We start from the raw sequence: 26,187 nt of genomic DNA on the forward strand, positions 1-26,187 counted from the left end.
CTAAAAGGAGTCAGAGCAGAGGGGTTGCAGTGTGAAATCAAAGGCAAACACACTAAAAACTGCTTCACATCATTCGAAAATGAATAATAATTGAAAATACTAAGGTATGGCTGTATTTCCTTTCTCAGGAATTGCAGCAGTTGTGTTTGCATGGAGCACCAGTGGCACCTAGTGACCATACCTAGAAGATCACCTCGAATGGGGGTGAACACAGAAAACCACAGTGCAGACTGGGCCAGGGCACACATCACTGACCTGCTGGTGGTGATGGCTGCAAACCTGGTCCAACCTCTAGCAGCAGTGCTGCATCTCTGTGGCCAGACGCTGCAGAACCTTTGCAGAAGATGCTATCGTAGTGAAATCCTCCCCAGCTCTGTCTGTCACACCAGCCCGGAGGTTCAGCAGCAGTGTGGCACAACTTGCCTCTCCCATGATGGCAGAAGAAGCATCTCTTCAGCAACAAACACTTCATGGAACAAACATTTTCCAGTCTGGACAGAAATCAGTGACTCAGCACTGGCTACTGGGGATAGAGAACGTGTCCAGCAACACCGAGTCACCTGGCCCTCTGCCAAGCAGACAGTAGTCCTTTTGTTCCCTCTGGAGAAAGGCCTTTTCTCCAAGAGCACTGGTGGCCAGACGCTGAACAGTATTGTTGTAACTGGGTGAAAAGTTTATTAGTGCAGGGGAAACAGTATAAAAATTATCACACAGAATAATTTGGAGTTCAAAAGGGCACTGTGTACGCCTGATGTAAGTGACTAGTAGTGTGGGAACAAGCAGACGATGATCAAGTCTGTACATTGGTGCAGATAAAATAGAACAATAAACTTACATTTATTAAAAGAAAACAGAAAGTAAAAAAAGCAACCAATTTTCATTAAGAGATGTCATTAGAAGAGTAAGAGAAGCTGCAGTTATAAGTCAAAGTTGGGTGAAAAAAATTGTACAATTTCTGACACTCTTTTTGGTACCTGAAACTACAGGTTCATATGTTGTAAGGTTCCACTCAGCTCTCCTCTCCCTGAGCACCTGTGACTTGTTGCTGGTGAGTTGTAAATCTTTGGCCTCTCAAAGTCTTAACATTGGACTTTTATACCTGTGCTGGGTGGTTGCTAATGATCTTTCCTGCTTTTCCTAAGAATAAAGTTCCTTCCTTCTTGCTGGCTGAACACCTTCCTTCCTCAGCTGTCCTTGTGGTAGGTCTGCACAGACTGCCACCTGCCCTTCACTCTGGGTTTGTACCCATGTGTCATCTACAGCAGCCACTGGAACTGTTAGGAAAGGAAAGCAAGGTGGGGGAGCCATCATGGACAGTGAACAGCAGGAGCAGAACAACACCACTGTTTGTGCCCAAAAGGGGCTGAAAAACTGGCTGGGAACTACTGCCCATGAGTCCTTCATCACTGAACAGGCTGTGTGATGTTCACCACTGAACCACTGGATCTGCGGTTTTCAGCCATGTCTGAACCTGTGAGGGCTTGTGAGGCTTTCCAGTCCATTCCCACCTTCTGCCCCTTTGGAGTATCCCTCCAGCTAAGTCCCTTGTCATCTCCCCTGCAAGGGGAGGCCAGTCAGCCTGGAAGGGAGGAAGCTCCAGTGGAGCTCACAGAGGCAGTCCAGCACCCAGCAGGAACCACCATGACAGCTGCTGCTTCAGGCTCACATTTTGTGGTGTTTATTATTCTTTTCATTCTTGGCCATGTCTCCATTATTATTATTATTATTTCCAAGTGAAGGAGGAAATTCTGCTTATGAACCTCTGTTTGTGGTCCCTGCTGTGCGCGCAGCTGCCCAGATCAGCACGCCGCTGTGGGTGAGCTGCTGGTCCAACATCCAGCTCATCTCTGTGTGATGTACTCAACCCAGACAAAACTGGATAACTGCCCCAAGGGAAGGCTGTCTCTGGATGTGCTGTGTTCCTGCAGGACTCCATTCTTGGCCGTTTCCAACCACTAGTTGTGAGAGAAAAGACACTGAGCTAAGCCGACCAGCATGGTTGTCCTTATCGTCCTGAAAACTCTCATCAAACACCCAGACAATGAATACCAGCGAGGGTTGGGAGTTCACAGAGGCAAAATACAAGCTGAACAGAGGGGAATAGTTGCAAAACTATTGAGTCCCGAGATGCAGAAAGCATTTGTCTTTCCTGATGCAGTATTCAAAAAATGAGGAAAGGATCAAAAAATTTCCCCATGACACCAACAAATATAAAACATCAGAAAACCAACAAGAGAGAACAAAAAACCATACACATCCATGAGAGGAGGCCCTTTTAGACAGCTCAGTGTGAAGACAGCCACGGTGGACCTCATCGGAGGGCTCTCCACTGGCATCTCCTCCTGCCAGGGCAGGAGCAACCACTGGGCTGCCAAGTGGGTGGATAACACCACTGCAGGATGTGCACCTTGCTGGCATCAGGCAAGTCCATGACCACTTTGAACACAGCAAAGATGAGCAGGAAGCAGAATGTCATGGATTTGTTGTTTAGAACTAAAAAACCTAAAAAGCCACACAGGCACCAAGGAGCTTGGTTTCCCTCAACACTTGTACCTTTTGCTTGGACGAGTTGATCCTTCCCTCCTCCCAAGCTCTCCATCCACACGCATTGCCTCCGGTGCCACCACCACTCCTGCCTGCTTATTTGTGGTAAACCAGTGTGGTTTGATCCAGTTTTATCAGAAAAAGACTTGGAAGCATTTGTGGTTCTTTTTAAACCTGTGGTGAGCCAGTAAGTGCTGTGTGCTGCTTGTAGGTCAAAGCACAGCTGAAATGGCATCCTGCAGGCTGAGGGAGGCTGGGCCTGAGCACGGTTTGACACCGCAAACCACTTCTATGTCCTAAACTGTGTCAAATGTCTTGTATCAGCTTGTCAGCAGGTGCAAGCCCTGAGGGCTCCTCAGTGGGAAAGAGTGTGCAGAAGAGACCCTCCACGCGTGCATTTTCCTGCAGTGCGCTGGATTCTCCCCTCCCACAAAGGAGCCCACCTTCCCAAGGGTGCTGTTAACACAGAGGCGCTCAAAGGTGTCCCAGCAGCTTCTGGCTGCCTGAGAAATCAGTCACCTCACCAGTCCCTGCTGGCTGATGGCACACAGCCTGAGGGTGCTGTCCTGGCATGACTGCACATCTCAAATCACTGGCAGGCCTCTATGACAACCCCCTGCCTTGAATGAACCTTCCACCAATAAAAACCAAGCAAAACTGGAGCAAACAAAGCATAGACTAGGATAGGGATGCATTTGGATGAGTTTTCTATCTCTTCATACTTGAGTGGAGCTGCTGTCAGATGATACTGGCTCCCTGCCACTCAGCCAGATGCTACTACTGCCCATGGATGGCCACAAGATAACTGCTTGCAAGGAAGGTCAAGGAAAACTGCAGTACAGTGAAACAACTCACCTTATTTCTGTATGAAATATTTCACACAGTTTAAAATAGATGTTGTGAAAGTTTGATACAGATTTTAAGTCTTGAATTTTGAAAATGAGCTTTTACCTCAGGTGGAAATACCTATGTAAAGGGCTGCATTTTACTTTTGCAAGAAATAATGTTTTGCTGCCTTTCTAGTAACCACTTAGGCTGTTTTGAATGGAGGTAGGATTTTTGTGAGTTACACAAAATTAAATTTGCACTATAGCTGCAGTTGTGGATGAAATCAGTTTTTGCTGACAGCAATTCTGAAAAACTTATCTCTTCTATCTGCTATTTTTAACCCCAAAGGATGGAAAATTTTTAATAATCTCTGAATAGCTGTGGACCTGTTCCCACTTGCAGACCTGTAAGGGTCTGCAAAATGGAATCAAATGCCTGTCCTTTGAGAGCTTTCATTTGATGATGGTGAAACACATGCTCAGAAGTAAAAGTCAACATGCTCCTATTAAAATCCTTAAAAAAACCAAAACAAAACAAACCAATGAAACAAAAAACACAAAAAAAACCCCCCAAAAACGAAAACTCTAGGAATTTTAAAAAACCCCAACAAACAGAAATGTCATTTGATCACATGGAAGAGAACATCAGAACAAGTAGGCTCAAGGAGAACAAAATGTTTATGGAGCAGATTCCCAACATCATACATCCCAGGACCCTCAGTGCTGCGATGTCACTCTTCCAAGCACAACTTGCTTCATCACTAGAGCTCATTTGCTCAAGGGATTCTTTAAGGAAAAATAAGGGGAAACTTCTCTGGAAACTTCTCTGGAGTTCACTGGTTCTCTGGACCTCATCTTAATGTTCTGTCTCAGTACTGAGCAGTGAAATTGTTTTTGCTGTATGTTCCAACAGCATTTCCGGTAGAGAGCAAGTATCCTTTGAGGTATAGAAATGTAGCTTTGAGGTAGGTAACACAACATTCTATTTTCTCATCAAGTAGTACTTTAAGAAAATTTTCTGCAGCAAGCATCATCAAACTAATGCACTGTGCAGCTGTGGTTCTTTCACCTCAATCCTAAGTCCAAGACCTGAATGAACACTTGTAAATTACTATTTGTTCTGAAATATTAGAATGTGTTGTTCTTTCCCCAGACCTATATCAATGCATAATTCACTGATTTCCCACTGCTTACTTCATAAGATGTTGAAAATTCATGCACATACTTGGACCATTTTAGCAGGTTTTACAGACTGACAGTCCTTTTATTTGTATGGGTTCAGCATACAGCCATGTGATACACTGAAGCTAAGAAAAACTGGGGAGGATGATTCACAGGAAAATTTTTAAGAAGTCCATTTCTTCTAATTCAGTGCAAAAACAATTCACATACAATCAATAATCTGAGACAAAATTCTACATTATTTTAAATTTACTGAGTGCTGTAAGTAATCATTAGTGACTGTACTACTATCGCCTGGAAATAAGGCAGGGGCAAGTTCTGACCTACATCTGTTTTATAATTATAGTGTTCATAGTTGTATATTACTTTATATGCATACATTTATATGAAACAACAGCAAAATAAAACTGTTCCCACAACAATGAACAGAGTATACTGTACAGCTTATAAGTTATGGTATACAGTAAAACTGGTGTCACATAATATAGGTTATGGAATACATTCATAGACAATTATATATATTAATTTGCAAATTTAACAAAGAATTTTTTTAAGCAAGTAAGATATTACATACAATGGTGTTGATTCATCATTACCGCAGTTTAAAATATTGGCCCTTTCATGCCACAGGAAACTCAGAATCAAGGTAATGAATCACAGTCAGTACACACCATCTGACAGAGCTGCAATGATTTATGAATAACCTGAATTTCTTGGAGTTTGATGACTTGATTTTGCAATCATGACTTTGAATTATCTAGGTTTATTTTCCCTGTCTGGCTCTGTTATATACATATAAATACTTGTCTTACAGTATTTATCAGCTCTGCATTTTGATTTGGAAATAAATACTCAGTTTATAACGTTCTTTCACACCAAAAAGGAACCAAGACATGGAAGCCCGAGGGCACATCCCACTAACATAGTGGCTGATGTGTTGGCTTTTAATGGGAAGTGGCACTCTAAGTATCTAATCACTCTATTTATAGAATTTAAACCCCTAAACTACTTTGGAGCATTCATATATTTTACCTACTGCTAAGCTGGCAAATATTATTTAACTACAAGTCTAATCTAGATAATAGCTTTTAAATCCATTGAAGCCAAGATGCATCAGAATAATAATCATACAACTATACAAATAGTTGTAGCTAATTCCTAATTTTACAGTGCTGCAACTCTCCAGCAGTAAGTAACAGAAATGTATGTATGTACACCTGTAACAAAGAGCAAACCTGTGTTGTGGATGGACTTATGTCTGCTGTGCTCATGCTCAGTGTTTAGGTCTATATTAAAAATAGTATCAGCAGAGAATTGCTGTGGGAAGAGAAGCACAAAATGCTGCTCAAGAATATCTGAAGACAGATGTCACAAAGTGACACTTTTGATTGCTAGGGCTGCTTGTGCTTCTGTTTGTTGCGGCTTCTCCAGCTACTCCCAGAGTATGATGATGAGGTCGGATGGGGACGCTGCTTAACAGTCACAAAAACTGTTACACCTGTCTGCTGCACTGGACAATTGGTCCTTTGAGCTCAGCTAGACAGGAGGCAGCCATGGGGGGCTGAGGGGTTAAAGGCAGCTGGTGATTTAATGTCTGAGTTAGACTTTAAGAAAGAGTATGCTTCACATTGCAAATTAATATTTATTTTATACAGGACCGTCAGAATTAACAATAGGGTGCCAGAGTGCATCTTCACTAATCTATCCCATAACAACATGGAAGTACAATTTTCAAAGACACATATTTATATATCTGCTAATCACTTTTGTCCCTGTTACTTAACTAGCAATTAGAAACGCTTTGGGACGCACGTACACATGCACACATTAAAAAAAAGGCAATACAAGTTCTTTTGTTGCTGTCAGAAATAGTAAGTAGCAGCATATCATCGTTTCCTTGTCCCGCTGCTGCCACTGGCAGATTTATTGAAACTTCTGCTCATTTGTGGGAAGTGTACAGTTGGTGTTCTTTCAGTGGGGCCATAGAGCCCTAAATTCCTGGCTGTGGCTGACTTTCGAAGAGGCTTGACACTGGGAAAAGGACTGAAGACTTGTGGCTTTGGGTTCCCAAGCTGGGGCGATTTAGCCAGGTTTCCACTGTCTCTGGATGAAGTGGAAGACTCTGATAAACGTGGCTGGCTGGATTGATGGGATGTTGGCTCCACATCGGTTTGGGTATCTGAGGTGAGTTCCAGTGCTTCCAGTTTTAGCTGAACCATGGACACGTTTGTACCGCTCTCTGTAGAGTCTGCCTCAGATGACTGCTGATCAGCTTTCCGAGTAGTCCTGTCATCCAAACCACCTTCTTCTCTTTCTCCAATGTCAGAATGTTTGGAAGTCTCGTCCTTTGCACCAAGACTATTTGTTTTACAGCTCTCACTCTGCTCATCTATCAGTCCTACAGTATCTCCATAGCCCAGCTGTCCTTTGGCCCTAGCAATGTTCTTCCGATGAACTCGTATGTGAGTGCGCCATGGAGAGTTCAGTTTTGTTTTAAGATCTTCTTGGGGAATGGGAGACATCTTCCCCGTAGCATGGCTTGGGATGTGAATAACAGCATTTTTGAGAGACTTGTTATTCAATTTCATCTTCTTTCCTAAAAGGAGGTGGTTTATCACTGGGGAATGGTTTACCTGAGAAGGGAGGAGGCTGGTAACTGGCCCCTTGTCTGAAAGAAAGCATTTAAAAGAAACACAGTATTGTTAAAGAACAAAACAAATTACTGTTCTAAGGATCTACCATAAATTTTGATACTTTCTTGAGATATGGCAAAGGTTTGTAGGACAGAATGCATTTTAAAAAAAACAAACCAAATTTAAAAATCGTCACTGAATTTCATTTATGTCTTAGAGTTGAACACAAAACAGCACCTTCTATATAAGGCTTTTCTGCCCTCCCTCACTGCTTTGCACCTATGGGGAAGCCCCAAGCCAGGAATACCATGAAAATATTTAATTTTAAAAAAGAGCTTCTTGATTTTTGGAATTGCACTAAAACTGATAATTTAACATTAATATTGGCTTCTGATATTTCCCCTCTCCTTCATTTCTCTTCCAACAGCAAGAGGCAATTCAGTCTCCATATGAGGTCAGTCACACAAGTCTCTCCATGAGGCTTGTGTGAGTGGAAAACAGAAAACAAATGAAAGTACTTTTAATGCGTAAAACCACCTCTTATTAAGCCAGTGGAGTAGACTCAGAATTAGTGATTAGATTACAGTTTGATTAAATGACAAACCCAGCCCTGTATCATGATTAGTAAGATTAGAAAGATTTGTGTGTGGAAGGTAGCGGTTGGCATCCTTGGGAATCAACATTTTACTGTTAGCACTGTTTCTGCTGGCTACAGCCTCTGTTCAAAGCAAACACTTCACTAATATTTAAAAAAAAAATCCTTCTAAACCATGTACATAACAAATTGCAGTTCCATGTATTCCAATGCTCCTGCTAGCACAAGTTTAGACAATCTGTAAGAGAAACAACAATTCTCCACAGTGACCCATGTGCATGGTTCAATAGTGAACTTAGAAAGATGACACCTAAGCAGGGAGGAATGAATGGGGTGGGCTGTGTTCAGCTTGTACACCCCGTAAAACCTTCAGCTATGCATTTCATGCCAACCCTTGCACTGCTGACTCTGACAGTTAGGGAGACAGACTCCATAACATGGGTTGTTAAATAAGGGACTGATGTCCAGCTTGGTCCTCACAACAGTATCACTATGGCTAATGAAACTGCCAGCCACAATGGAACACGTAAGCTAGTTCCTTCAGCTGCATAATTTGACATGCCCAGATGAATTCAGAGGAGTTTGGATAATACAGACCAGCTAGGAATCTACCTGCCACATTATCTCAAGCATCCTCATCTCTGCATTCAATTTTTTCAGTGCATCAATATGTCAATTCCAAGAATGCCAAAGACTTAAAGTTTTTTAATCAGAGAGATCAACACAATGCACCCAGATAGCAAAGCCACTTTTAAATACCATTCTTTAGTTGGTCCCTGGGACCTAAGAAAACCCCAGGGTCATCATCTTCAGATCCTGATAAAAGAAGAAAAAATATCACCTTCTTGTTTCTGTCTGCATGAAGCGGTACCCACTTTACTACTAATGCTATATCATTAATGTCATCGTTTGCTATAATGTTATTTCATCAGTCTTTCTTATTGTGTCTATTTGGTTAAATGTAAAAAATGTCATTTGCCTGATGGAGTTAGTTTGCAGTAAATCAGGAAATGAAGCACGTTTTGATGTGTTACCTGCTCTGATATACACATGGTGAACCTGCTGCTGCTGCTTCTTCTTTATCCTGGAATATTGCTTTTTCAGTGCATTAATATCAGTGGTCATACGCTCCATCATCATGCTGTTAAAAGCAGTCTGATAGTCACTTCTGCATGAATCTATTGCTCCTGGACTTAATTCTGCAATGTTACTGGAACCAAGACTTTGTTCTTCATTCTGATCTGTAGAAGGAGGGAATAAAGTGGAGGTGAGCAGTAAATTGGCATACTCGAAAGACGCATCTGTACTTTTGTAGATTATTTCCAAGGGAAGTCCGGGTCTGATTCCTACCATCTTATTTAACTGTAGTCTTCAATTAAAAACTTATTATAATATGTGTATTTAACTAAGCTGTGTTATTTACAATAAGAAGTATTATAAATAGCACTACTGCTTTAGAATAGCAGGGGTTTGAGGGGAGATTAAAGAGTACAAAAGTTAATTAACATGGCAGTGCAAAGTTGTAAGCACAGCTTTTCAAATATCCAAAAGTACATCAAGCCACCACTGAAGTAAGTCAATAACAGATTATTAAAGATACTTGTTGTCATAGAGGCCAGAAATGCAAGTTATAAAATATGTTACAGTCAAGCAGGCATGAGATTAAACCACCAACCTAGTGCTACCAGCAAGAAGCATCAAGAAACAGAATACCACAGGGAGAAAGCTGCTAGTAGCAACAAAAAGGATAGGCACAGAGCAACTGAGGATCAGAAAACTTGAGAGTGTCTCTGACCAACAGCTGCAGAGCATTAGCAGCAAAGCAGTTTATTTTCACAGCTGTTTCTGATGCACCAACCCGGCACTACAGGGTCAGGAGGATAATTCTTTTTCAAGGAATGTTTATTTGTCTTTGGCTTAGTTTGCAACAGCAGTTTGATGTACTGACTAAGTGCTAGCTTGAAGCAGCAGGTGGAGAGTCCCCCAGGAAGGGAAAAACAAAACACCACAGCAATCAAGAGGAGAATTGCAGCTTACAGGTCTCAGCAAAACCAAGCCACAAGAATGATGAAGTGTGAACAGCAACTTGTTACACCAGTCTGGGGTTTTTTGAGGGTAAGGTGGGGATAAATAAAGATGGCCTCTCCCAAGATACTGTGAAATGACTGTTGATCCAGTACCATTTCATAAAGATTACTGCTTTTCTTGTATGGATCAGCATTTTCTACAGCTTATAGAGAATTTGCACTGGCCTTCATACAATTCTGTCAAGAAATTTTATTTCTGTGCAAAAGGATTTGAAAAATGGTGACATTTTGAATATATCCAAAACATACAACAATATGACGGTCTGGCCAAAAGGGCAGTGAAATCACCTGCAGAGTTCACTCACTGCTGATTGGTTCCAGTGTTAGCCATGCATATGTTAATAAAGATCAAGATTATTTATTAAAGAAACACCCTTCAGAAAATGCTGACTACTTAACAGCTGTCTCAGAAATAGGTATGGATTTAGGGTGGAATTTTTTGCACATATGCTTCTTTTTTTCTGTGTGTGTAACACTATGGGGTTGTTTTGCTACCATTACTGTAGCCAAATCCTTAACCCACACCATCATTTACTGTACACCTATAGCCTTCCAACCTGGCTTTGGCAACATCTTCATGGAGCACAGAGCAAGTCATTTGGTACCTGCTGTAACTTCTGTGTGCATAGAAAACACATTTTCCATAGCAGCCTTCACAGACAGAACTGCAGATAATTTCTACCAGGTCATATAGATTTAACTGTGTTTTCCAAAATTAAAGAAGTCACTTCTACCTTTCATCTGCTTTTGGTATTTTTGGAGCTCTGGTGCCAAAAACCCACTTAATGGTCCAAGACAGCCAATTGCATTAGCAACTGAGTCTTCATCATCTAAGTCATTCTCTTCATCGCTGTCTCTGGTTCTGCCTAACCTGCTGTCAAAAGAGAACATAAGAGAAGTAAGGAAGATACATTCTTAAATGTGAACATTACCAAGCATTTTTATCTTTTTTAGAAGAATACAAGGGAGAATCCACCTGCCTTTTCACCTGCAAAGGGTAAACAATAACTCTATACACCATAAGCAGTGCATTTCAAACTTACCCTGAAAATGACGTTGATTTTACTGCTGCAGGGAAAGGAGTAATATTGTATGTATATTTCTCCCTCAGTTCTGCCAGTTGTGGGAAAGGAAACTGAGCCATGGTGTAAACAGTCTGGGGGGTGAAAAAAAAGCCAACTTTAAAAACTTTTTGCTTTAATTAACAGTCTCACAAAAGATTTTTCCATTAACAGATTTCCACAGTCTTGCAGGATTAAAGGCTGCACATTCTTGCACATTCACGTGCTGTAAGAAAATGGTCTAGTTTAATGATTCAGTCAGTATTTCCTGTAAGAAAAAAAAAAAAAAAAAGACTGACTCACTAGAAAGATAGTTCTGGTAAAAAAAAAAAAAGAAAAGGGAACTGATAACATGAGCTGTAGGATCCTTTACAACTCCTATACTCATTTAATAATTATTATCAACCCCTTCTTGCCAGCACACCAGAAATCCTCCTCCAATTATGATTTCACTTACATGAACACATCATTTAGGATTTGGGGATCTTTCCAGAAGACCTAGGGTTTTTTTAAGTATTCAACAAAGTATTAGCACAGATAGGAAGGGGCAGATCCTCACTGATGTGGACTGTTAGTTGGTTCATTATTTACAATCTCAAGAGCTTGTGTGAAGGAAATCACACCAGCACAAAAATCATCACTAAAGAGGAAGGATCCAACATATCCAAGTTTTCTTCTCTCAGTTTCTAGTTTGGATTACTGGTTGGTTTTGAGGATAAAGGTGGGATTTGGTGGGGTAAAGGTAGTAGTTTTTCTAAAACAAGGTCATCAAAATGCTAATACATTTTCTTTACATCAATACTCGGAGTTTTAAAAGATACATAGTTGCAAATGCATTTCCTTTCAGCATTATATTTACTGTAAGTCACCAGCCAACCTGGCATAAAAATACATCACATTCAATGCAATATCACTGCTGATTTGTTCCTACATACTTTAGTTGCCTTTTTTCCCCAGCTTTTGTTCACTATTCAGAACTTTCAAATAACTGCCAAATAATTTGAGTCTCCGTGTCAGAAGAAAAAAAAATATATATATAATTTCCTATAGTTTCTCTGAAATATTAAAGCTTTTCCACATCCTGAAAATTAAATATCTTTTGAAAGACAGGAACATAAAATTTTCTCATTAACTATGACAGTAAATCTTTGCTTATATATATTTTTTTTCCTGTGCTTTTAAGTCAGGACATTTTCATCTGAAGGCAAATGACCTCAATTAAGATGAAAGGAAATTCTGAACAGTTTCTACATAATCCATTCTTGAACCATGCCTTCTCTATGCTAAGTACACTAAGGAAAATTACAAACATAAATTCAGTACTAGACATTTCCTGACATAAGGAGGGAAAAAAGTTTAGTTAATGGCAATGATGTAAGCACTGAGGAGCAGGAAGGGCAGTCCTCTCTGAATCAGAGACAGGGCAATAGTGCCCCTCAACAGGCTTCTGTGTGAGAGTGCTTTTACAGTTCAAGCCATGCACAGCCTCTAAGGAAAAGAAGATGCCTTCAAAAGGAAAGGAAGATGCCTTCAAAAATCCATAGCATGAACTGAAGTTTTGCCACTCCATTAAACTACAATGCTACTGTGAAAGATGCATATTCCCTAGGGCCTGCACAGTGATTTCCCATTTCTACCAGACAAAGGGATTTTATGAACTGGAGAAAGACCTACTTCCAGCCCAACATGTCTGCCTGCTTGTTTGATCTCCACCAGACTTTCCTGTTAGGGTTTAATTTTTTTCCATATGTTTCAACTCTCTCCAGAGGTTTGTCTGGAATTTATTTCTACTCCTTATGTCAATGTCCTTCTCAGGTAACTTGTTCCATATGCTAGTTACCCTTTAAGTAAAACAGTCGACTCCAATTCCTCCATTTGCTCCTTCTACCTACTGTTTCAGATTATGCTTTTAGCTTTTTTCTGTCTTCATTCTGTGTCTCTTCCACATCTTCTACAAGTTCTTTCATTTAGCATACGTATTTTTACATAACTATTGTTATCACCTGGCTAAGAGATCCACAAAACAAATTTTATGCCAGTGCCAATTCCACTGGAAATTTAAAAAAAATATTGCCAGCCAACACCTCTGCTACCCTCCCAGTGTCAATTCAGAGTCAAAGCATTCTTTTTCTAGTCATTACACAGCCTCGGGTGCCATTTGGTTAATTCTGGGGACCTGTCCCAGAGAGAAATAGCCTACATGAAAGCATGATGCAGCCAAACTTAGCATCTTATTTACATAAGGGACAGATCCTGAGAACAAGAAAAAAGACAAAACCCCTCTATTTTCACCTTAAATCATTTGACAATCCTTTGCCTTACTCTAAAAGTGCAAAGCTGTCTACACCCTCAGCAGAACACCACATGGAAGGTGATGGGCTGTGGCTTCCAAACAGGGTAAACCATTTTGCAGACAACTTATCAAACATACTTCTCTCCATAGCTTCTCTCCCCTCACTGGTTTAAGGATCTTCTTTCTTTTCAGTTTGATTAAGAAAACAAAACAAAAAGCACAAGCAAAAACAAACCCAAAAGAAAGCAGACAAAGTGCTACTCAAGTAGAAAGTTAACAGTGAATACCATCAAATCAGGGCAACTGCCTGGGCAGATAGTCCAAAATACTAGAGTACCACAGAAGGATTAATCCCTGTTCCCCTCCGTTCTAGTAAATACAAAGGGATGCCTCTCCTCCAGTTGGCTTCTCATCTCCTCTGTGCTGCAATGTTCCTGGGTGTACAAACTGAATCAGTTTAGCTGGTTATAAAAATGCTCACTTTCTGATAGGGCATGGAAGCACAGACTCAGTCTAGCACACTCTGCTTAGAATATCTGCAGACACCTGATGTACAGCCTTCTGTCTCCACACTGGAACCAATACATACCCAGCCTAGAATCTGATGTGTACAGCACTTACCCTTTATTCACCCAAACTGTTCAATCTGAAAAAGGAGGAAACTGTAGACTGGCTTGCTCCTCCAATGCCTTCATGCTCTCCTCAGTAAACGTTAAGAACTTTTGTCACACAAGGGCCAAATCTGCAAAAGCTTTAAGGCTCCCATCCTAACTATAGGTACTGTCTGCATGGGAGCAATCAAACTGCAGCAACTATACATGCTGGTGGAAAGAATGAGGACATGAGTCCTCTGTTCTACTTTAGACATCTGCTCTGCCAACACTTCCCTTGAAGGATCAGCTGTACCTCCCTCCTCTAACTCCTAAAAGAAACAAGGCTCTTAGAGCACAATTCATTTTCCAGTGGTTGAGAAGAGCCTGTTACACTCGCTGAAGTGAGCCTGGACAAGTAGTTTAGATGCAAATATAAGTGTTATGCAAGTCTAAGGAGAAGTGAGATGACTGCCACCAGCAAGCTCTTCTGAAATGTGTAGAGAAGGCAGAGTGGGTTATTATAATCCTTTCCCCACCGTAGGATACTAGTCCTTGAGCCATCTTGTAAAAAATATCAGATGCAAATTAATAATTCTGATATTTATTAGGGGAAAAGCAAAAAAAGAAAAACAAAAAAGAAAACAAAGCATCTCTGGATGACTCCTCTGAAAAAGCTTAAAGCAATTTTATAAAACAGTATGTTCAGGCAGCTTGGATCTTTTCATTAATGCAATGGTTCGTATTTCTTAATTTTTTTTCTCCAACCAGATACATGGTAGCACTTATATGCCCTGATGCTAAACTCTTGTAGTTCCTTATTCTTTCCACTTAGGGTAAAGAGTGGAGACCTCAGAGATGGCTACACTGCCAGTGCCTGTCTTTGACTTGCAGAAAGCTATGTGAACTATATTGTGGTTTCTTCAACTGAGAGGACACACATAAACCACATACACTGCTCTTCCATACACAGAACTTAAACCTGCCACATTCACCGTATCAGTGGCAATGCCATCCTACCTTAATACTCCTGTCAGTGCCATAAAATATACACATACACTATGAAAACATGTATGTATTGTGCCAAATACTAATTTTTTACTCAAGCACAAAAAGATTGCTAATTTGCTAGTATCTGTAATTGAAAGAGTTAAAAAAAGTCCTTCCAACCAGTAAATTACCCATGCCTTATCTTTTACACGCAGCAGCAAAGAAAGAAATCCACAGTCACAAAAGACCACCCCAGCTTCCCCAAAATTATTCACAAATGCCACATCTTGATTTTGTACCACACTGGAGACCAGGAACTGAAACACAATGAGAAGTTGTCAGCTTGTGCTGCCCTCTTTACACATCCTCACTATCTGAACTGTCTTGTGAAGAACTTTAATATTTTTTTAAAAAGCTTGTGAGTACCTCTGACCAGCTGCATTTCCATTTTTGAAGCAAAACAAAGCCACAACACTCACTTCTCCCATTCCTAGAGCTTCCTCATAGGACAAAATAACAATGACCAAAATAATAAACCTGAAAATAGTGTATTTCAACACAGTCTTTCAACAATAGGTAATAGAAGTCACCTGCTAACAATGGTTATTAAACTTTTGTAGCTTCACAGACTGACTTTTTTCTGTCCCTTAAGTCAGGCACAAAGTTTCAGGTGAATTATGTTCTCTGTACTTGCTCTCATTTGATCACTATGCTCTAACTCATCAAAAGGAAAGTTCCAAAACTGTAGCATGAAGTCCTTATAAAGCATCTAAGTAGGCAACATCTTAAAAATATCACAAGAAAAAGTGTAACTGTAAATAAATAAATAAATTTACCTGCTATGCTAAAGGCCCTTTCCTTTCCCAGAACAATGTGGGTCTTTGTTCTCATACAATAGCATATGCTTTAATAATTCAGGCACTGCAATTATCTAAAAGTGTCTTTGTTTACAGTACATTACTGACTGTTCATGTTTTGATTTTTTTTTTAAATCGTGAAGGACTTTTTATACACTTCTCGCTTCATAAACCCTTATTTCCCACAGTGTCTGCAGAATGGAAAGGACACAGTGTAATAAAAAACTCACCAAAACATAATAATAAGGCAAAAGAACTCCCTAAAAACGGTGACTACTAAAGATTCTACATCTTGTGTAAATGCAATTGAGCATTATATCCCAAAAGACTCAGCTGTCAACATAGAATCAATTTTTGTTAAATGACACCTAGTGGTTCTCTACATTTCATATAAAAATAAGATTCTAGCTCTAACTGCAGCTGATCTACTTGTTTCATTGACATGCTAGCTCAACCCTGTTATCTGAAACTTTTATTCTTGGGAGAATTTAGGTTTCTGCAGTATTTGAAGAAAAATGTAATTTGTTAGAAATCAAGACCTGAAGAAATCAACAGAGAAAACACAAAAATTAATTATGTCACAATTACTCACCTGCATAAGTTCATTGCTGTCAATCAGACTGTCTTCAAGCATCTCCTGGGTCAGCTTGCCCATAGTACTGTAAAACTCATCTGCAGTTTCACAACACTCAATTTGCCTACATCAAAATACATACTGGTTTTTATTTGACTTTTACATATGATTCTACATGCTCAAAACAAAACTGATTTTCTTGTCATCATAAAATATGCATTTTTGTTAGACAGCTTAACTTTTATTTGCAGTTCTGCCTAGACTTCCAAATAATAAAACTATGCACACAACACTGGAAAAGCTGCAGCAGTAAAAAGATGCACTGACTACAGCTTACTGTCCTGACCCCTCATGGTAACAGATTAATGTATCTCCAGACAGGCTATTCCCTCTGCCCCTTTCACTTCTACAGCACAAGAATCAATACATTTTGCCTCCTACTAGCACAAAGGGGTTCTCTTATCAGCTCAAAAAGGGAACATAAAGATTTTTTGACTACCTCATCACCCATTCTTCACCATGCACCAAATAGCCAAATTCACTGTCTGAACTTTGTCAGACAGGAAGATATTCACTGGCCAGAAACCATTCCTGCGGAATAAATTAAGTATAGGCACATTCATTCATGTCATTGTGTTAAAATAATTAACATAAAACACAATGAAGGAAAATTCACTCATCATATTTGTGAATGCTATTTCTGAACTGGGGATGGGAACTGTGTTGGTTTTGGTTATTTGTTTGCTTTGGTAGGGTGCTTTTGTTTGCCTTGTTTTGGGAAGGGGGGTTCAACTGGATACTTTTTCTGCACTTTTCTTTACATTTCTAAAAGCACAGAATCATTCTAAACACACAGAGTGTCATCTAGAGGAAGAGAAATATGAGTAATATGCTTTTGTGAGTTGTTGTTCTACACACATTAGGGTCAGCTGCTAAACATCTCTCCTTTCAAGTGAAAAATTTGTTTTTCTTATATCCCAAGGAAGTGCTTTGATGGCTACATATTGTAGCCCCTCCTCCAAAACCCAGATGCTGGAATGATGAAAAAAAATACACTGCCTTTTTTCCTAAGCAATAGAAGAAGCAGTTTCCCTTGATCTTCAGCATCTGTGCATAACAATCACTGAGCTATGAAACTCCTGAAATCTTAACAAAATTTGGATAAAATAATGATTAAATAGCTAAAAAAAATTAAAAAGTAGTATAAACAGTGGGCATGTAGCCAATTATCATAAACTTATGGCTTACCTGCCCTGATACCTTCAGTCTCTCATGACCTTCACATACTGCTTTCTCTGCTGCACCTATATTTAACCTCCCCATGCCTTCAGCCCCCCTCAAAACAGAAATACGATTGAGCCACCTACATTTTAAAAATGCACTTCTCACCCTATTTTCATTTTGAGAATTAATCTTGAGAAGTATGAAGATCATGAGACTAAAACACTATTTCTGGCCCACCTCTTTAAATCCCCCATTCTAGTTCTAATGGTGGACAAAGAAAAATAAAAACATCACAATCTTCTCAGTGCCCAGTCTTTTACCAGACCTTCTCCCATTCCTCACAAACAACAGTTACAAGATGTGCAGTGTGATCAGCTTATTTCTCTTAGACACATTCTTACATATTTCTTGATTCTGTTCCTTTCAATTTCTTACAACATGTTTAATTTTTTCTTTAAGTTTTATGGTAAAATCTTCAAAGTAGTAACTTCTTTTTTATCATGTTATGAGTTGTAGCATTCACAATTATAACTTTTAAGTATACAGAGATCTACTGGAAGAACTTTTTATCTAAAACACTATGTGACTACATACAGCTTAGTCCCAATGCAAATGATTCATGCAAGTTTCATTCATGACCTGAATCTAAAAAAAGCTTTCAAGAAATTATTATTCTAATTATTATTCTTCAGATTAAAAGTTAAATGTACTAAACAAATCCTCTTACAATGCAACTGGTCTGCAGTGCTAATTTATTCAGAAAGAAAAAAGGAAATGAAACCTCCAAGGACAGAACAGAACATAAATCCCAGTGGTTCAATTTCAGAGAGAAAAGGAAGACGAGTTTTAATAGACATCACAAAAAAAAAAATAAAAATCAATGCAGCTGCTGTGAAAAATGTTTCCAGCTGAACTAACATCTGCTTGACCTGTCAGAGCTCACACCTCCAACTGAAGCCAGTGACAAAACTCATGATGCCAGCTGAAAAATGTTTCCAGCTGAACTAACATCTGCTTGACCTGTCAGAGCTCACACCTCCAACTGAAGCCAGTGACAAAACTCATTTCTCTGGGAGCACTGTAAACTCTTTGGAACACAAATATTTCCTTTGACAACAGAGGAGTTTGAAGAGCTAACCATCTCTTGTGTTCTGGCCATGTGGTGAGTTTCCAAGGCCACAAAGGACTACAACAGAAACTTGGCTGAAATGTGCCTAAAAGCTAAGAATTTCAGGAAAATTAATTTTCAGGCCTTAACAGAAAAGACTCCCATACCACAGGGTCACTCCCTTAGTAACACTGAACTCTTGTACTGGGCAAAGCCAGTGAGCTCAAATCCTTAAATCTCCTTAAGTGAAACTAAGGGAATTAACATCCCCACTTTCAGGTATGCAACTAAATTACTTGGTCACCCTCAAATCTCTTTGTGTGTCTTTCCACAGAATATGTATCAGTTCCTTCAGAAGTTTATGTTCAGGAAAGTCCAACTTCTTAACACAGCACAAAGACAATATACACAGACAACTCCAACAACTGGAGACATTTTCTGCAAAAAGGGTCAATTCTGACATGATGTCAGAATCACATGTTTTTAAGAAACCATAAAGGTCCTTTTTGCAGCTTTTTCAAAACAATCATTCTCCTGAAAGATTGTATCTTGTTTAGAATTGAGAACACCTTAAGGAAAACAAAAGTTAAACATGGCTCATACTGAAAAGAAAAATCAGATAAAAATGGCCACTTACTCTCCCAGCTTTGCCCAGATAGCCAAAGCTACTCTCAGTATAATTTCAGAGCCTTCAAAGAATACTGAATCCCAGATCTTCAGAACTGTATGGTTAGGCAGACAGGTGGCAAAGAGTGTCAGAAACCACTGCATTGTGAAGACATTTGTAAGTGGGGGTTCATAGCCTCCTGAAGTTAAAAAAACAAACAAGCAAAAACCAGGTTACTTGAAGTAACTGCAATTTACTATCATTTTATAAGGAGTAGAAACTGCATCATAAAATCCACCAGACATTCTAGCACCTCTGTTATTGCTCAAAACTTACTTAGCCTGCAGCTGTCCAAAGATAAGCTGAGAATAACAACTGAAAAATTACAGTCACCTTCCATTCTGCTGCACTGCAAAAAACTAAGCAGAATCATTGGCTTTGAAATACAAACCCTGGAATACACCATAACACTTTTTTCCCTTATTTCAAAAAGACTGTTTCTCCTTCCCCAAAGCCATATGAAATAAAAGCTTCTATCAAAAAAAAAAAAAAAAAAAAAAACCAAAACCAAAAAAAAAAAAAAACCACCAACTTTTGGTAAAAAAATTACATTTTTTTCACCAAAAAAGTGAAAAGTGGCATAAGTCTTTATCTACATGGTGATACGGTGAAGGTGACTGTCTCTCTAAAGTCATATCTATTATTTTAATATCCTGGTGTACTTGTTAAGTTTCAAACAAAATGTAGTATTTCAGGAGGAAACTCTAAAGTTTTACTTTTTCATTTTGCTCAGAGAACACTTTGCACATCCCAGTATCAACTTACGCACTGAAGGCCACCCTGTGAAAACACTTTCAAACAGTAAATATTTTCTTAATACCATTTGTTTGTTTGGGCAGAGACACATGGAATATAGCAGCAGATCTTTTCTAAAGTGGAATGCAGGGTGCACTTATCTTCCCAACTGAAAAAGAAACTAAATCAACTAACAAAAAACCTCTTACACTCCCCAGAACATTTCCAAATAAAAGAGCTGTAAGTCTGGAACAGAATGCTATGCCAGAAAAAAAAAAATCACAGTGCAAAGGCAGTTTTCAGGTAGCAACCCAAGATGTACTTCTGAGTTTTGTACCTGTGTACTGGTAAGGATCCAGGTGAAGAAATACTAACCAGCCCCCACTGGCTCTCACATTGTAACTTTTCCCACAATAGCTATATGATCCAGCAACTACACAGAGCAATAGGACATCTATCCTGAGCTAAGGCAAGAAATTACCTTTCCAAGGTAGCCCTTGTACCAAGTTACATGTACCAAGCTACATTCTTGTCAAAACAATTCTGTTTGCAGCTAGTCGTGTGAAATTATTTCCCTTTGTTTTTTTCCTGGAAGTACACCTATTTATATTCAGATTATCAATAATGGAAACCATCATATTTCATCTTAACAACTTAAAATACATATTCTAAGCAATAAACTCATGCAAACACTTAAAATACTGTATTTTTAAATCAGTGCTCAGATGAAACAACAGCAAGACAGAGTTGAATAGCATTTTCTGTTGAACATACCTCCACTTTCTCTGTTAGCAGCTCTTTGCAGGGTGTCTAAGTGCTGGGACAGTTCAGGAAGCTTCATTCGTAAAAGATCTCGGAAAACAGCCATATCCACAGAGAGAGCACGGAGATTATTGACAAAGTAGCTATCAGGAAGCACCTTATCAATTAGGTAAATCATGATCTGTGGGCAGAATAAAAGACTATCATGTAGGACTTACAGAGCAGTTATTTTCTAGGAATAACAGAAAAATTAAATTTCTCTGTTCACTAAAGAATGAATTTGAGCCAGTGGCAACACATGCTTATGGCACCTCCACTTGTATGGGTAGAAAATATTATCACTTTGAGCATCCTCAGGTACCCTAGGTATCCACAAACGTTCAAGATATGAAGGCCTCTTGAAACTGTCCAGAATTTATGAACCATGAAATTACTGAAATCAATGACTGAAATCAATGTCACAGTAAGCTATGCCCAAGCTGGCAGCATTACCCCCACTAAAAGCAACTTTTGACACTTCTGACGTTGGAACTGTTTATGAGATTCTCCACTGCTGGAGAGTCTCACTATCCCTTCTCTGGTTAATGTCTTCTCTAGAAGACTGATTTTGCAAATCCCCTATTTTCCTTCTCCAAAATGCAAGGTACTGTTCTTTAAAAATAAATTCTCCATATATTTTACTGTGATTTGTTACCATATGCTGCACTCCATCTTGTCACTTTAAAAGGTGCTAAATTAAGCAGCGTGAGACATTTTAAGCAGACATCTGTTTCAAGTGAGGTAGCTCAACTACATGATGGTAAGGGATTAAATGGATACTGTCAAACTTTTGAGAATGAACAAATGCAACAAAAAATATGCAGAAGCTGATGTTTATCATCAGCCTAACAGAAGACACTGACCTTTCACTTCAGGATCTTTTAAGATCTCTATGGCCACTCCACTAACCACATCCAGGGAGCCTGCAGTCATCCTGTCTGCACCTCATCTACATTTCTCTCATATGAGCATTCTTACCATGCTTCATAAAGACCTTAATTCTCGAGAGAAGCATTGCATCTTCAGATACAGGAGACAGCCCTCCTTCCAATCCCTCTCTTCTCATAAGACGCCCACAGAAACAGCTTCTCAGACACAGGACTACCAAGAGCACCACCTGACATAGTCTTACTGCTTTCTTTTCTTTCCCATCTGCTTGTGACCACATACTGCATTGCACATACTTGTCCTTGCAAGATTTGTCCAGCAATAGCAGTCTTATGTTCCATGTTTTAAAGCATGTGGAACACAGGCAAATCAACAGCTTCTACATGGCAGCCTCATATTTTGTCAGATGCATTACCCAACCTTTGCTGAATAGTGGGTCACAGTCTTGTAAAAATATGCTTAATTTTGTTCAGATGTATTTTAAACCAAAAGTAACTTAATAGAGCAACATTAACTTACAACTATGCCCCTTGTGTTTTCATTAATTCCTAATGACATAAGCTATAAACCTCCCTTCCCAATGAATAGTATTCCTTCATTGACCTCTGATATATGAGAGCACAGAGAAGAACAGAAATCTTTTTCAACACTGAAGTTCATTCTATTTCACTAACATGTGAATTGCTTTGAGAAGACTTTTTTTTAAAAAAGCACTTCATGTATTTACCAGTTTGCAATAGGTACTTTCTTTGCAACACATCTCTACATATTTATTTTTATTATTTGATTCTGTAGCATTTCCATGCAATAACATGCAAGAAATTTTTTTTTTTGAGTTCCAGTACCTATGAGACTGTTATAGTTTCTACTCATGCAAGATAGGATTTTCTTGCTTAGCATAATTTCTGTAGGCTAACTTTGAGGCAACTCCAGGGATTTAACTTAATGCTTACCTTAACTAGTTAACACTCAAGTATCACTGGCTGGGATTTCACTGAAGCTACCGTGTTGGGTGCTGTGCTGTTAAAGCCCCTTGGCGTCAGTAATACCTGCTGTTTCCTAGCCCCTGGGAGATGTTTCCCAGACACAGAGCTTTTGTTTATAATGTCCTCCCCAGAAATGGGACCTGACAGGCAAGATCTAAGAATGCTCTTGCTCCCGTAACTCCCAGATTCTACAATAACCCAAACACAGCTACCCCACAGCTACAATCCTGAGGGCACCTTTACAGGCCTTGGTAGCTGTTCACTCACTGCTTGCTTTAGGTGACAGTGACTACAACAAAACCATCACATGCTAATACTAAATTCTTATTTCCTGCCACCAACCCTGGTCCTTTCCTTCCCTTCCCCTCTTTCCTTTGTCTTCTAGGAAAATTCCAACCCTGCAAAGCCCACACGCTAAGCTTGGAAAAGAAATAACTTTATTTTACATTCTTATTTTTGCCAGGTAAGACCAGTTTTGTTGCAAACAGCCTTCAGTGCTTTACCTCTCTGGGGCAGTCTGACTCCATTGTCTCCTCCACACAAGGAGCCTGACACAACTCACAATAACAGACAACACAAGGATGCACACAGTTCTTATAGTCAACTTGGACTTCATAAACCTTGGACAATCCTATTTCCTATAGGATAACGTGATCAATTTACAGTTAAAATATTGAGGAAATCTTAAGCAAGAATTATTGAAAAGTAATTTTTCTTTCTGATATAAAGTTGGTATATTAAGGTGTCTTCTTCCTATTACAGGCAGTTGTCTAGAATGAAGGATTAAATATCAGCTAGCTGGACTCTACAGCCACAAGCTTTACATTTTAGGAGCTCTGAGTGAATTTAAGTATTTACCATATTTAAATCATTGTATAAGGCAAGACAAACAGCTCAGTATCTAAAGAATCACAGTCATCTTTTATTAATTTGACTCCAACTCACACATATGAGCAAATTTATTTAAGGAAATTGCACATGATCTTGCCAAACCTTAACCAATGTCCTGTAGTAAACGGATTTCCATTTGCTGACATATTATAAATTTCATGAGACTTTATTTTATTTACAGTAAAACCAATCTAAGAAAACAAACAGTGTAAGACTAACCTGGTCCAGAAATTAGCTTCAAAGTGACTTACTTTCATTTTGAATATTTAGTGTTTTCCTAGGATCTGCTTTGAAATGTAGCCAATTTATCAACTGCCACATAAGGTGCTGATAACAAAATTTTAATATTTCAGCTACCTTTAGTGTTTGCAAGCAGATTTGGGATTACGGGGTAAAATATCCTATAGTAAGTAGCAGTGTTCCCATTTTTTTTTTTTTTTGGTAAAAAAATTTTTTAGTGATAACATTCAAACTATTCATTTTATCTCAGATGATATAACAAAATAAAAAATTCACCAATATCAATCATCTAACTCTTTTGAGTTGTGCTCTTTTATTCTGTCTCCAAAAGTCACACATTGGTTTATTCTAAAGTTCACTAACTAAAAGCAATCTTTGACACTGAAAAAAAAAATTTACTCACTTTCAGGGCATCCCCTTCATTGCCCTCCATTACTTCCAGAATAAGTGCAGCTAGTATGTTAAATCCTTGACAATAGCCAACAGATTTATTCCACCTGGCATAAGCCAGCAAAACACGTTTTAATACCACTCGATCTTGCTCTGCCTCCTGGCCACAATAGGAACTGCAGCCAGTTCGGTGAAGGTCCTTTAAAGTAAAAAGGAAATAAAAATAAAAATGACAAGACAAGCAGAGAAAAGACATGTATTTTCTATCCCCCATTAGTTCTCTTGTCTCTCCCAGTTTTCCTTCCACCTACACCCTCCCAGTACATACTCCCAAAGTTGATAAAAACATTTCTTTTTTAATCTGTTAAACATTTACCTTACCCAAATGAAATAGTTTCAGCAAGCTCTTAAGTAAACAAGTCCCCTAAAAGATATTTATAAGGCATTGCCACAGGAGATGTTAACAGATCTCTGGGTTTCAAACAAGGAAGGCACTACAGCTGCTTAATTGAACAAGAGCACCTGCTTCTATCAAAGTATAAAAGAACTAGTAGATAACTGACTTTTCCAAACATACAAGCCAGAAACTGTGTTCTTGAAATTTAAGTGATTTATAAGTGAAAGGCAAAGTGTACAAAATGGCTGACTGCTTTTATTTGTGAAACACAAATAGGCAAATGTGTTTCACTCCTGTAAAACAACTGAAAAATGCTCATTTGCTGTATTCTAAAATATGCTTTTATTCCCAGAAAACATTTATGTTTATTTACAGAGAAGGAAAAAAACCCACTTATGTTCCTTTGTCTTCATTAACTCTAGCACTTTTTCAAAATCAAAAGAAAGTAAAACTGAAAGGAAAAACCCCAGAAATAGCATCTTTTTCCCAGCTAACACTAACCGGACTAGTGCAAAAGGAACAAAGGAGCCACAAAAAAACCCAACTTTGGTGGGCCAAAAGGAATTAAGACACACTTTTTGCCAAAGCAGTTGCAGAGATGAAAATAAATCCAAATTCAAATGCCAACTTTTCATTTAAAAATTAGAAAAGACATAACAAATTAGCTGGCTACCTTTACTATCTGGATGCCCATAGAGTCATCATCAGGATTACTTCTTTCATTGAATGTGAAACGCATGGTTTTGTCCCAGTCAATGGCTATACTGTGTAAGTACTGATCAGCCAGGGTCAACCAAACCTAGGAATACATATGGCAAAATTAATTATTTCTCTGGTAAAACATAAAGTGTCAATATATATTATCAGATGAACTTTATCAGCTTCACCGACATGTGATCTGCTGTTAGACTTGAAATATGCAGAAGAGGATTTTAGCCACAACAATTTTTGCACAATTAGTGCAAAAATTAATTGCTCTCTAAAACAGAAAGGAAGGAAATGGCCAGCATTAAGCATCCAGATCTGTGGACAGCTTACAAAGATGCAAATCAGCTGTCAGTGAATTCACAGGACCCCTCCAAAATGGAAACACAAAGCAAGGACCCTCTATCAGTTCAGACCTCCTATACTTATCACCAACAAAGAGTTTGATAAAAGGATAACACTGCTGCTGGCTTTACTCAAACTCAGTCATGGATACGTCTCCTGGAAACTCCCAAAAGAAATCTAGCAGAGTTGGTGCTTCTCTATATCAGAAGTCTCTTCTGATGACTTTGCAGAACAAATAGCATCTAGTATTCACCATCTGGGATTCTTCTGAAAGCATGACTTGGATCAAAACAACTTATTCTTACAAGAGGGCTTCCTAAACTGTGGGTGCTACAGGGAGTCCTGAAACAAACATTTTCACTACTTTTAAAGCCTAATAATTGCCAGAACAGATTTATGCATGTGTATCCAAGACAAAGGCTGGACCTTTATTAAAGATTTGAAAACTTCCTGAACCATGAAAGGCACATGACAGATCATACAATGACAAGTAACAATAACGGACCTTTTTTTTCAGGAAACTAAAAGAAATCATGAAAGCAAACTGTTCAAATTTTGTATCAGCCATTAATTCACT

At 38.9% G+C, this 26,187-nt stretch overlaps 1 protein-coding gene across 3 annotated transcripts in view; it reads right to left on the bottom strand.

Annotated features, from left to right (window-relative positions):
* Window positions 1-6,175: 6,175 nt before the first annotated feature.
* TBC1D30 (TBC1 domain family member 30) overlaps window positions 6,176-26,187 on the bottom strand; it is a 51,457-nt gene continuing 31,445 nt past the window's right edge. For 2 of the 3 annotated variants that reach the window (XM_041411333.1, XM_041411335.1), the window contains 9 exons: window positions 25,234-25,359; window positions 24,177-24,362; window positions 20,742-20,910; window positions 19,203-19,371; window positions 16,252-16,357; window positions 10,912-11,024; window positions 10,603-10,742; window positions 8,816-9,022; window positions 6,176-7,221 (listed from right to left, as the gene is read on the bottom strand). In XM_041411333.1, the coding sequence (XP_041267267.1) occupies window positions 6,440-7,221; window positions 8,816-9,022; window positions 10,603-10,742; window positions 10,912-11,024; window positions 16,252-16,357; window positions 19,203-19,371; window positions 20,742-20,910; window positions 24,177-24,362; window positions 25,234-25,359 (1,998 nt within the window). In that variant the 3' untranslated portion in view covers window positions 6,176-6,439. Of the gene's footprint in view, window positions 7,222-8,540; window positions 8,598-8,815; window positions 9,023-10,602; window positions 10,743-10,911; window positions 11,025-16,251; window positions 16,358-19,202; window positions 19,372-20,741; window positions 20,911-24,176; window positions 24,363-25,233; window positions 25,360-26,187 lie in introns of all 3 variants that reach the window. The other variant, XM_041411334.1, reaches the window with a different exon arrangement.

The sequence above is a fragment of the Onychostruthus taczanowskii genome, unplaced genomic scaffold (genome assembly GCF_017590055.1).
Source record: "Onychostruthus taczanowskii isolate IOZ18803 unplaced genomic scaffold, ASM1759005v1 scaffold35, whole genome shotgun sequence".
NCBI classification, from domain to species: domain Eukaryota; kingdom Metazoa; phylum Chordata; class Aves; order Passeriformes; family Passeridae; genus Onychostruthus; species Onychostruthus taczanowskii.